General features: G+C 43.7%; 1 protein-coding gene across 5 annotated transcripts in view; it reads left to right on the top strand.

Moving 5' to 3' along the window:
• The window catches only part of MTSS1 (MTSS I-BAR domain containing 1), a 172579-nt gene that overhangs the window by 45813 nt on the left and 114464 nt on the right, over nucleotides 1-12302 (top strand). For all 5 annotated transcript variants that reach the window (XM_073590308.1, XM_073590307.1, XM_073590310.1 and 2 more), the window contains exon 3: nucleotides 758-831. In XM_073590308.1, coding sequence (XP_073446409.1) covers nucleotides 758-831 — 74 coding nt within the window. The remainder of the gene's footprint in view (nucleotides 1-757; nucleotides 832-12302) is intronic.

The following is a 12302-nucleotide window of genomic DNA, read 5'->3' as shown; positions in this document are numbered from 1 at the left end:
GGCAAAGACCCCCCAGTAACACGGAGTCTGGGGCGCCACTGTCCGCTGCATGCACATATTACATTGGCTTCTGTATGATAATACACTACATAGTGAACTAAATGTGTTGGGCCAAGCACTTCTCATGTAGTGGGCCCACCTGGAGATTTACCAGTCCCGCTGTGGGCCAGTCCGAGCCTGTATAGATGTATAATTCTTTCTACATTCGCTCACGTAGTGCTGAATTTAACTGAATTTAAAATCTGCCATAACCTCTCTGGATTTACATAGGACTGCAGATACATCTACTCCAGTATCTGTTATCCTTAACTGTGAGATGTCCACGTTGTGGTCTGCATATTCTTCTCCAGGACCACTCTGCGACTCCTGCTGTCCCATAACGAGGATTTATTAACCCCCGGTAGAACATCAGATGAATAGATTTGCAGTGACCTCTATTTCTTCCCGGTGGGCTCAGCTCCATCTTGTAATGTCTTCGGCGTTGCCTCCCGCTGTGTCTCCGACCGAGTGAAAGCTATTGTCAATTAATTAGACATATTGTTATATGGAAACGCCGGGTGCCATCCATTATGTGCTTCTGCTAATCTGACCACGATGTGGCCATTACTGGCTTCAGACCAATAGATAAAATTTCCATGAAAAAAGAAAAGTTTAAATCCATTTTTTTTATTTTTTTGCAGCCAATGCAGCTCGTAACCCAGCTTTCCGAGAGATCAGAGTAATAAGTGTCTAATGACTATTATCCTCTCTCCTATAGGACCACCGTGGTGGCGGCTGCCGCGTTCCTGGATGCCTTTCAGAAGGTAGCTGATATGGCAACCAACACCCGAGGTAAGTGGCCAAATTCCATAATTCAATTTCTTTTGGAAGAACTCCAAACGGAACCATTAATGATCAGTTAGGACAAAATGAAATTCATAGAGGCCCCCCTTAGTTTTAGGCTTTGTGGTTACATCCCTTGATGCTTTTTATTTATGACAAATGTTCTTGTCATGTCTGCGCCTGGTTCTGTAGCTTAGTAAATAGGACAAAGCTATAGAACCGGGCACAGCCACAGCTTTAATGTATTGTGATGTGCCTCGTCGGACAATGCAGGGGTCCCAGCGCTTGCTGTAATTTGATTCTCCACAGATTAAAGAATAATGGCCAACCCTCTGGTCTCCAGTGTGCTAGTTACTCCAATCACAACCAAAGCTGCGCTAAATATTTTGAAACAATACGATTTATTGGTGGAAGATAGTGATTGGGTGCAGCTGAGAATCGGTCATTTCTGATTTCTTTGGCCCCTTTTCCTTACAATAAACACGAGAATGTGGATCCCAAAGTGCCCTGTGTGAATGGTGCAAGGTGCGACCACGCTGCCATTCACGGTCTATGGGAGTGGGGGTCTTTGGGTCTAGCTGGACCCCAATCGATCAGACACTTAGGATCTATCCGGTGGTTTTGTGATCAACTTCAAAAAGCCCAGCCATTGAAATGTCAGTTGTCTGATTCTTCTCTCTGCCCCAGCATCGTTTCTCAAGGGAGTGTTATGAGGATCCCCAATACACAGTAGATGGTCACTCGGTCTCCCTGAAATTGGCATGTTTCGTCTAATGTGTACAGGGGCGTTAATACTAGGCAGGCTGGGGAGGGACAGAATATTATTTGGCCTTTGCAACTTTTTGTCTAGTGCATTCCTAGGCAGTACAGAAAAAAAAAAGGTTAAAAGGGTTACTGTCCCATCTTCATCCACGAATATTATCTGATAGTGCTAGTAAAACAATTTTGCAATTTACTGCTTATTAAAATTTTCAGCAGTTCTTGAGATATAAACACTTTTGTTTACAGCTTGTTACTTTGGAGACCGACCACCGCTGCTAGGCAGCAGAACCTGTCTGCAGCGCTTACAAGCTCTTTCCTATTAAGCACGTAAGCGCTGTTTTGAAGCTGGCCAGGATCACTGGAGCGCACGGTTACCTCCTAATCCTGGCCAGCTTCAGTACAGTGCTTATACTGTAAGCTAGACAGTAACGGTGGTCGGTCTCCTAGGCAACGAGTTATAAACAAAAGTGTTGATATCTTAAGAACAGCTGTGAATTTTAATAAGCAGTAAATTGCAAAAGTGCTTGTATTTCCAAGCTCTATCCGACGATATATCCATCTCTGAAGATGGGAATAACCCTTTAACATAACCCTGTGGGGATATCTGCCGAATAGATTGCCTGGGTCGGAGAGACGAACTTGTTTGCATGTGTAAGTTTTTCTATGTGCAAAGGAAGATTTGGCGAGGTCTTGTGAATAGTAACCCCCTGCTGACTTAGAGTTCTTGGGTCTAAGACACCAAATTATATAGATAGATACATATATATATATATATATATATATATATATATATATATATATATATATATATATATATATATATATATATATATATAAATATAATTTTTTTTTGGGGGGGGGGCCATAAAACCTTAATGCACACAGGTCCTCTTTTAAAGAAGGTTTGATAATAGCCTATAAAAACTAAGTACCCCCTTTTAAGGTCTGACCAGCGGCCGCCTCTTCATGATCCGGGTGACGCATTAACATAATATTTTTTAATTAGTTTGTGGATAACGATCCAGTTCCGTTCATTAGCCAAATTATAACCGCGGCTTAGTCCTGACTGCGGTATATTATCAGTTTTAGCAGCTGGATTATCCGTTCAATAACCACTTCCTTTTTTTTTTTCTTCTTTCCAAAGAGCTTAACCCTTCTTAGCTTCACGCGGAGTTGATGTAGTGCGATGGCGGATGTGCTGCTCGGGCCTAACAGTCCGTTTTATAAGGGCCGTGACCTGCTGTCAGCGCCCGGCCCGCTGCATTTATTGCGAGTGTCGGAGTGACGGGCGGAGGGTAACACTCTCTAGTCCTGTATTCTCAGGGTGGTCCGGGATTCGCACATGGCTTATGTGTCATCCGCGAGTACGGAGCACTGACGCTCTGTGTCTTCTGCTTCCGGCCGCTGTCACATTCTTATAGTTTGCAGAGTAGCAGAACTTTCCAGATTTATGCAACTAAAGCGTTCAGAAAATCTGCCCAGAGCCAGTGGGGCCTTGGGCAACGAGCTACATAGGTCTCCTCCACCCATACCAGACTTTTTCTATGTAAAAAGCTGCATATATATAAATGTAATTCCGCCAAACCGTGCATAAGTGATACCGCTATACTGTATGTAATACTATACTTCTCAACTGTCCTGTCTACAGATCTGAGCCTCTATCATAGCTGACCAGGGGTATGTCGTGTGTCCTAAGGTTACAATGCATCTGAATATAACGGTGGAGGAAAGGGCCGAAAGGTTCGTCCTCCACCATTCAGTCTCTGTAAAGACTGGAGATTGTGCTAGTACCTTTTGGTTACATGACTGGCAGAGAAGAAAAGGGAAGAAGAGCAAGACACAAGTAGCGCACACACACGAGTGTGCTGATGTAGCAGAGCTTTGTGTGCATTGATGTAGCAGAGTTGTGTGTGTATTCATTTGAATGGATGTAGCAGAGCTGGGTGTATGCATTTGAATGGATGTAGCAGTGCTGTGTGTGTTTGGATGTGTATTGACGTAGCTGAGCTGTGTGTATATTGACGTAGCAGAGCTGTGTGTATTGATGAAGCAGAGCTGTGTGTGTTTTTATGGATGTAGCAGAGCTGTGGGTGTGTTTTGAATAGCAGAGCTTTGTATGTACTGATGAAGCAGAGGTGTGTGTGTGTGTTTACATGGATGTAGCAGAGCTGTGTCTGTATGGGGTGTGTAGTGATGTAGCAGAGCTTTGTTTGTATTGATGCAGCAGAGCTGTGTGTGTGTTTTGATGAAGCAGAGCTGTGTATATTTTTTTATGGATGTATCAGCTAAGTGTGTGGATGTGTATTAAAGCCGCAGAGCTGTGTGTGTATTGGTGTAGCAGAGCTGTGTGTGTATGGGTGTGTGTTGAAGTAGGTGAGCTGTGTACATGGATGTAGCAGGGCTGTGTGTGTATTGATGTAGCATTGCTGTATGGATGTGGCAGAGCTGTGTGTAAGGTTGTGTATTGTAGCAGAGCTGTTTGTATGGCTGTACATCATAGTATTTGGGGGGAATGTACTGTGGGGCATATACAAATTGCTATGTGTGTGTGTTTGTGTCCCTCTTTCTTGTTTTATAAAGTTGGGAATAGTGTGTAATACTTCCATATAGTGCACTCAGAACATTAGTGTTCAACCAAAACTGCAGTACGCTGTCCAGAATGACTAAATGGTGATGCCATACAGTGTCCACATAGTACTGCAAACACAGCCCTGATAATACCGCCATATGTCAGGGTGTTTTTTACCACTGGGTGTAAGTTAGAGCTCCGCAGACAACTGGAGCTTATGGTGGAGCAGAATCTTCCCGTCTTTGGCCTCTCTTGGGGGTCTTTTTCCCCCGGGTGCCCCTTCCGCTTCCTGGGCAGTTCGCCCCCAGCTCAGCCCCCATTGTGCACAGTCAGAACCTACTTTTTAGTTTTACATTTTATCTGCAGTAATGCTAAGATTGTCTGCAGTGGTCAGGTGACATCAACCAATGACGTCCCATTCCAGTCACCTGACAGCTGCCGCCAATCACTTGCCTCAGCAGTCAGGTGACCCCCTTCAAAAAAAATATGGGCCCATCGGAGTGGTCTACGACAAAGCCTGTTACGTCTTTAGCGTTAATTTAGAAGTCAGACAGCCCCTTTAACATGGAGGGATTGGGTTCTTTGCCGAGCGTTGTGTGTCCTGTTTTTCTCTCTCCTCTTTGAAGGTCGGACGTTTACAGCTTTTTTTTTTTTATCTTTTGCATTCGTGTCAGACCTAAATTAGTGCCGCTTTGATGCTCTTCGCCAAGGGTTTCGCCACCGCGCGGGATGAAGCAGTTGCCATGGCAACCGACTCGGGTTCACCACCGTCCAGCGGGCGGGTAGCTGCCAGGCGATGGGACTCGGAGAAGAGATCTCTCCTGAATCTTGCATGAAATTAACACTTTATGACAGGGCCGATGCTGAGCTGTGCCGTGTGCGGGGCCCTCGCGGGCCCGGATGGAGGGGAGCAGTCATTTTATATCGGAGAGCGTTGTATGATTTTCTGCTGCCTATAGGGGAGTGAGAAAAAGGAAAATACAAACCGTTTTCCTACATCATTTGCCCGTGACCCTAAAAGGCTTCTGTCATTTCATAGGGGTTGAAATTTTCTTACCCAATTTAAAAGGCAGCGTCTCTCGATGTAGAAAACAGGAGCGAAACTTCTTTTTCCTGAGAGGATGTCAATATGTCCGGTCCTTTGTTACCCGGTGATTCCTTAGGTCTGGCAGCGACTTGTTCCCGGAGTCCTGAAAAATCTGCCCGCTGATCTAATATATGGCCGACTTAAAGGGATTTCCTACCTCTGTCTTTTATTTTACATATAGCCTGAGCGAGCTATGAAAATAAATGGCGCATGCTCGCCTACAATGGCCCCCACAATCCTCTGTGCTGATGGCTGGGTCCCCCACCAGGGTCCTCTTCTTCACTTAAAGCATCGTTGGCATCACTGGCTGCAGTAGTGATCAACCGCCCTGGAGACCTGGCCAGCGGTATGTTAGGACTGTTAAGTAAGTATGTGCTATAGTACACTCGGATAACATGTGAGGTAAAAGAATAGGGTGACAAACCCCTTTAAAGAGGACCTGTCACTTATATGTCATATATATGTATTTTTTTATGTGATATAAATGCCGCTGTTCTCCTGAATCCGGCGATGTTTTTCTTTTGCTCCTGCTCCTCTCCGTTCCTGAGATATGGCCTCCTCTTCCCTGTATGTAAATCTAGTCTTGTTCACTAAGGGGGCGTTGTCCTCAGTTCCTTCCTGTGGGCGTGTTTACGAGGATCACACCCACTTGGTTGACAACGCTAGATTTAAATTCAGTGAAGAGGAGGCCATATCTCAGGAACGGAGAAGCGCAGGAACAAAAGAAAAACATCACCGGATTCAGGAGAACAGTGGCATTTACACGGAGTAAAAAAAAATACAGATTTATGGCAAGTGACGGGTCGCCTTTAAGGGCAACTATATCCTTTGACAATTCTAGGTGTTGTGTGAAGCTCATTGTAACCACACTTGCTTTTACATTAGTCACAATCCTCCTCTCCTTGCCCAGTTTTGTGCCCTGAGTGAGCAGTTGGATGCCGGGCCTCCGTTTGATGATGGAACATCTCAGTGTCATGCACAAAGAACCTTTCAAAAGCATTAGATTTGAAGTGTTTTCAGTGTCACCCAGTAAATATGCCTATTCTTCAGGGAACCTTGGAGACCTTTTTTTCTAGAGCCTCATAGACCTCGCCGTGACAGTTGTCAAGTTTTTAGGCCATACTCATAGATCACTGTTTGGCTGATATCCTATATGTATGCTGACCCCCAATAATTTTTGGGGGGAGGAGGCGGGTCGGGCATGTTGGTTTTCAATATGCACAGTTGTTTGTTCCCTTTGGAGATAAACTGCTGCCAGAGATGTTCGACAATGGCTTTCTTTTTCCCTATGCCCAATACAGGGGTACCATTAGGGCCCGTCATGAGACTGATTGGGCACCGCCATCATTTTGAAGGACACAGATGTGAATAGAGCCTTTTATTTGAGCCAGGGCATTGCCATTGATTTGAAGTTTGTCATGATGGATGAACCTGGTCTGTTCCTCATTACTTGGGACAAAGGACAAATTTTATGAACTTAGAAGCCGATTCTCCTAGAATTCTGTGTTTTTGGGTTGTTGTTAGTTGATATCCCAAAATTTGTATTATTGTGGCTCCAGGATGGTCACATTGAGCCTTTTAAGTTACTACATAGTTCGTCCATCGCTGACACTTTATTTCTCTTCCACGTTGGTGTTGTCTAACATTTATGGTCCATGGGTCCAATGCACTTCATCTACGGTGTTGTCATAAGGTGTGAAACCACTTTCGCCATGACGTGGTTAAACTCACTCGATGGTCTACATGACTGAGCATAGTTCTCATCATCCTCCCACCAGCACTGTCCACACACAGCAGTGAAGATGAATCTGCTGTGTCTATTTCCTGCTGCTACCTTAATGAAGGTTCCCAAAAATAGCTCCTTCATTTGCCTTGTCCTATTTAGCTCTTTTTTTTTTTCCGAGCTGAAGGTTGTAAATGCTGACTCCGGGACATACACAATAGTATGTGCAGCTCGGTTTGCATACGACACAGAAGACGTGGTTACGGTTATACTATCACAGTCATCTCTTCTTTGACCTGTGGCGGTTCTGTTGTTTATTGCTTTATACGGTAGATCCCCAGATTAAAAATAATAATAGAAGTAGGGGCATCCAGTCATATCAAGGTCAGTGTCTGCTTTATATAGTCAGCGCACCTAGAGGGGAACTGGCTATATTGGGAAACCGGAGAAGCCGTAACCATAATCCCTGCCCAAAGGCTGAACCTGTCAGAGCGATATTAATCTGAAGGTCCTGACCTCCAGAAACCTAGAAAACATGGCCAACACAAGCTTCTTTTTGTGGGTCAAATGGCACATTAGTGACCACCAGCTGAAAAATACCAAATTGGCCAATTCAAATCCTTTCCAAGCTCATCTAACCAAGTTCTTTTTTGGATGACGTTGGGGATGACGTTGGGGATGACGGTACGGATAACTAAGGCTACCCACATCCAGCTCTGAGAGTGGGTCGCGAGCCATGTTCAGCTTTGAGAGATGGTCGCGAGCCACATCCGGCTCCCACACACCCTCACATTAGTGGCAACCAAAGCCCCTATTATGGGTATAATGACAGCCAAAGCTTTTCCACAGAAGCAGTATACCAAGATCCAAGGGTTCCCACAATTTCCCTCCTTCAGTATTCTTCCATCAAGCACTCCCACCTCACTGTCGTATCCAGCTTCAAGCACCTCCTCTGACCGGTAGTATCATCCTGTCTCCAGCACACCATCCTTAAATTATCTCTAAACCCCTAAGACCAGTATATGTGCATCCAGATCTGCTCTTCTGTGCCGGACCACTCACAAAATTCACCATTTTGAGATCTGCTCTTCATAGCTCTTTGCTGGAGCTAATGCACCGAGCTGGCAGACAGCCGCGAGCCACAGTACATGAGATCGCGAGCCACATGTGGCTCTCGGTACAGGTTGGGGATCCCTGCTGTACAGCATAACTGTCTGCTAACTCTCTCGACTCTTCCATACATACAGTTGTTTGCACGGCCAAGTGTTCACATGTTTTCAACAGGGAGGAAACAGCCGCTGCCAGAGGAGCGGACTTTCTCCCTTGGAATCAAAAGCATGTCATTTGAAACAGCGTCATCCTTCTCTCCCCCAACAACATGTGTTGGAGGAGACCCCTATAAACATTAGTCCCTACCAAAATCCATGGGTCCGGTTGACTTTCATCTAATAAGTTGATGGAGCTTTATATCTAAGGAGACTTTAGAGGGTAAAGCTTTTGCAAACATTGGCAAATAACGAGACTTTTTAAGACCCACCATAGGATTCCCGAAGATGAGATCACCATCATGGTGCCAAGGAGATCGCTTTTAATTTTATTGCAAAATCTCTTGTTCAAATATCGAATGCATCAAATCATTACAAACACTATCCACTCTATATGACCACCATCTTTGGCATAGTCTTGGCACATTCTGTCCGTAGGATCAGTGGATGAAATGCAAGGTGAAAGGGGTTTTTCTCCACGTCATAAATGGGTAAAATCGCAAATTGCATGTATTAGGCTCTTATTAAAAATAAGATCCACTCAGATTTTCTAGTTTTTTTTTTAAGTGTACTGCTCCTTGCCTCGGCTATTGACAACCGCTGCAGTCTAGTCCAGGTGGCCAATTTCCTAATCCAAGGAGCGCAGGAACATCTCAAGGGTTTTTGAGCTTTGTACAATCCTTATATGTCAGAAGGGTTTCTTCAGAAGAAGCAATGTCTACATGCTAGGACCCCAAGGGGTCAGCTGTAATTTGTGGGACCCATAGTTTACTTTCCTTGTAGCGCCACCTCAGGTGAAGTAAAGTATTACAAAGATTATATACCTACCAAAGTTTTCTTTGTGTCCTGTAGGGGGTGAGACTATTTAGCCGCTCTTCAAGACATGAGGATCCCAATCGGAAGACCCAACTACGGGTTATAAAATAGTTTTTTTTTTCTAAACTACTTGAATTTTATTAAGAACATTTGACTTTAGCCCTGTGAAGTCGATTTCACGACTAAATGATTTTCTCGTGTCCTTTTTAAAGTGCATTTTACTGACTCCTGAATTGGGTGGTGCACATTCCTGGTTTTGGAGGACCTCTGTTCTTAGATGAAAGGCCGCGTTTTCCCAATAACAGGAAGCCGTGCTTCCATGAATAGACGCTCTCCATGCTGTGATCTCTAACAGCTCTGCTCCACGTACCTGCGACATGATGGTGGCGAGTGTCTAATCATCTGGGGTTGCTCCTTCTAGGGAGTTTTTGTGCGCGAGCTTGAGTTTGATGAGCTGTTTTGAAAGCAGGAATGTTTGGATGGGGGCACAGGATGTCTCGCTTCAGGGTTTTTGATTAGCAAAATGTGACGGTAAATGGATTTGTATGGGGAAAGGAGCTATACGAGCAGAAAGCATCCAGTGTTATGTTACTTTTCTGCTTATAGGCTTTTTATGCTTTTTTCACTCTGTTCCATAAGCAGAAAGCATGAAGACTGTAGGGATATTGGCATGATATACAAGCTTCCTATTTTTTTCGGGATGGTTCCTTCTGTGGACAAAGACTGATGTGAATAAGAAACTTGGGGCGGATTTACTAATGCTGACTAAATTTTAGGCAGCATAAACTTAGACTGGACAGTTTGAAAACAAAACAAATATCTCGACAGTCGTCTTTGGGCTCGTCTAGTCCAAGTTGACGCATCCTATTAATTTTTTTGTCCATAATTTTTTCAGAATTTGCAATTTTTCCAGATTTAAACCACTTCGCTTTTCCACCAGACCACACCGCTTTCCCAACAGGTCACGCCCCTTTTTCCTGTTGAGCAAGTAGCAAAAGTGTGTAAAATATATTATAAGTGTTGGGAGAGGCTTTTAAATGGATTTTTTTGAGCAAATTAAGCTAAAACTTGGGCACATTAACCATAGTATACTTCCCCCTATTTTTCTAGGGAATTTGGAATAAATTCTAGCAAACTTGTTTCCATTTTTGCTAAGCTCCACCCACTGTCCCAAAAGTAGGTGGAGCTGGCCTTAAAAAAATGGCAAAAATTAGCGGCTTTTCTACTTGAAATTTTAAGAATTTATTTAGAGGGGATATTTAGTAAAATATCCTTTTTTTTTTCCTTACTCTTTCAGCTCCGTGTCCTTGTCCATAGGGGGCACTTTTATAGTCTTTAGTTCAGTTGTAGAAAATATATTCTACTTACCTTGTCACTTTTACAGGTAAATAGGCTTTCAAAATGACAACCAGTTCTATGAGACAGAAAGGCGCTCAGTGTAGTTGTCACTTTTTGTTTGCCCTACTGCCTTTGAAAGAGCATTAATCGGCGGGGGGTGCCCTAGGGCACCGCCAAAATAAAAGAAAAAAACTAAATTTCGATTTGCATTTTTTTTTTATGAAATAAGACACTAGAGTTGCTCATTAGTCTACAACACGATTTTCACGTGTGATATTCTGAATATGGATCGCGATATTCGGACAGGCCTTGGGTCTCCGGACGTGAACGCAACAGACTCGTAGGCATGTAAAGAGCCTGTTGAGTTTGGGTCAGGAGACCCTCAGCCGATCCAGACATCACAGCCCGGTCCTGGACTCGTGAAATAGGCTGGCTGGCAAAACTTCAAAATTTTTCGTGGACTCTTTGATGGATCTAATGGTAAAAATAAAATAGGTATCAAGGAAGGATTTTAGTACCGGGTTTGGGACTCCTCGTTATTGAGTTACTTTGTTACACACTGAGGATTATATTTTCTTTTCGACTGATTTCATGTAAAAGCCAACAAGAGACCCAACAACAAAAAAAGGAGAGAGAGACTGCAGCTTTGTCTCCCCCCATGGATGGAAGTTGGGGATGTCTCTCACATTGGAAGGTTCATCTTTTGTGCTTTGGTTTCGGGCCCACAGCTGGTGCTTTGTGCGGATGGATAAGTCGTCTTTGTCTCTCTCTATAGAATTGTCTTTGCTGAAAACGGCTTCTCTCCTTGTCAACATTTGTGTGTACTGTATGTAGACAGCCGGTGGGCCCGTATCTCCTGTCCCTGTGGGAAGGTGGCCACCTCTTCACAAAGAATCAAATTAACAAATCCCGGCTCTATGGATAGTAGCATACAGCAAACCATACAGTTCTGTGAAAAAGTGTTGGCCCCCTTCTTGATTTCCTATTCTTTTGCATGTTTGTCACACTTAAATGTTTCAGATCACCAAACAAATTTAAATATTTGGCAAAAATAACCCAAGTAACCACAAAATGTATTTTTATAAATGAAGGTCTTTCTTATTAAGGGAAAAAGAAATCCAAACTTACAGGGCCCTGTGTGAGTAAGTTTTTAGGTTTAGGGGCAAACAATGGTTGGACTACCCTTAGCAGCAACAACTGCAATCAACATTTGTGATAACTGGCAATGAGTCTTTTTACAATGCTCTGGAGGAATTTTGGCCCACTCATCTTTGCAGAATTATTGTAATTCAGCCATATTGGAGAGTTTTCGATCATGAACCTCCTTTTTAAGATCATGTCACAGCAACCCAGTCTGATTAAGGTCAGGACTTTGACTAGGCCACTCCAAAGTCTTAATTTTGTTTTTCTGAAGTAAATCAGAGGTGGACTTGATGGTGTGTTTTGGATCATTGTCCTGCTGCAATAGCCCAAGTGCGCTTCAGCTTAAGGTCACGAACAGATGGCCGGACATTCTCCTTAATAATTTTTTGGTATACAGCAGAATTCATGGTTCCATTTACCACAAGTCTTCCAGGCCCTGATCTTCCAGGCCCTGATCTTCCAGGACCTGTAGCGACAAAACAGCCCCACACTATAACACTACCACCACCCTATTTTACTGTTGGTATGATGTTCCTTTTCTGAAATGCTGTGTTATTTTTACTAAAGTTCAACTTTTCTCTCATCAGTCCACAGAGTATTATCCCAAAAGTCTTGGGGATCATCAAGATGTTTTCGGGCAAACGATAAGCCTTTATTTTCTTATTTCTCAGCAGTGATTTTATTTTTGATCCCTGCCATGCAGGCTATTTTTGCCCAGTCTCTCTCTTATGGTGGATTCATGAAGACTGACCTTAATTGAGGCAAGTAAGGTCTGCT

The sequence above is a fragment of the Dendrobates tinctorius genome, unplaced genomic scaffold (genome assembly GCF_039654945.1).
Source record: "Dendrobates tinctorius isolate UK_male_01 unplaced genomic scaffold, ASM3965494v1 ptg000116l, whole genome shotgun sequence".
Classification (NCBI taxonomy): Eukaryota; Metazoa; Chordata; class Amphibia; order Anura; family Dendrobatidae; genus Dendrobates; species Dendrobates tinctorius.
The sequence above is the reverse complement of the archived record's forward strand: the minus strand, read 5'-3'. Positions and strand labels throughout refer to the sequence as shown.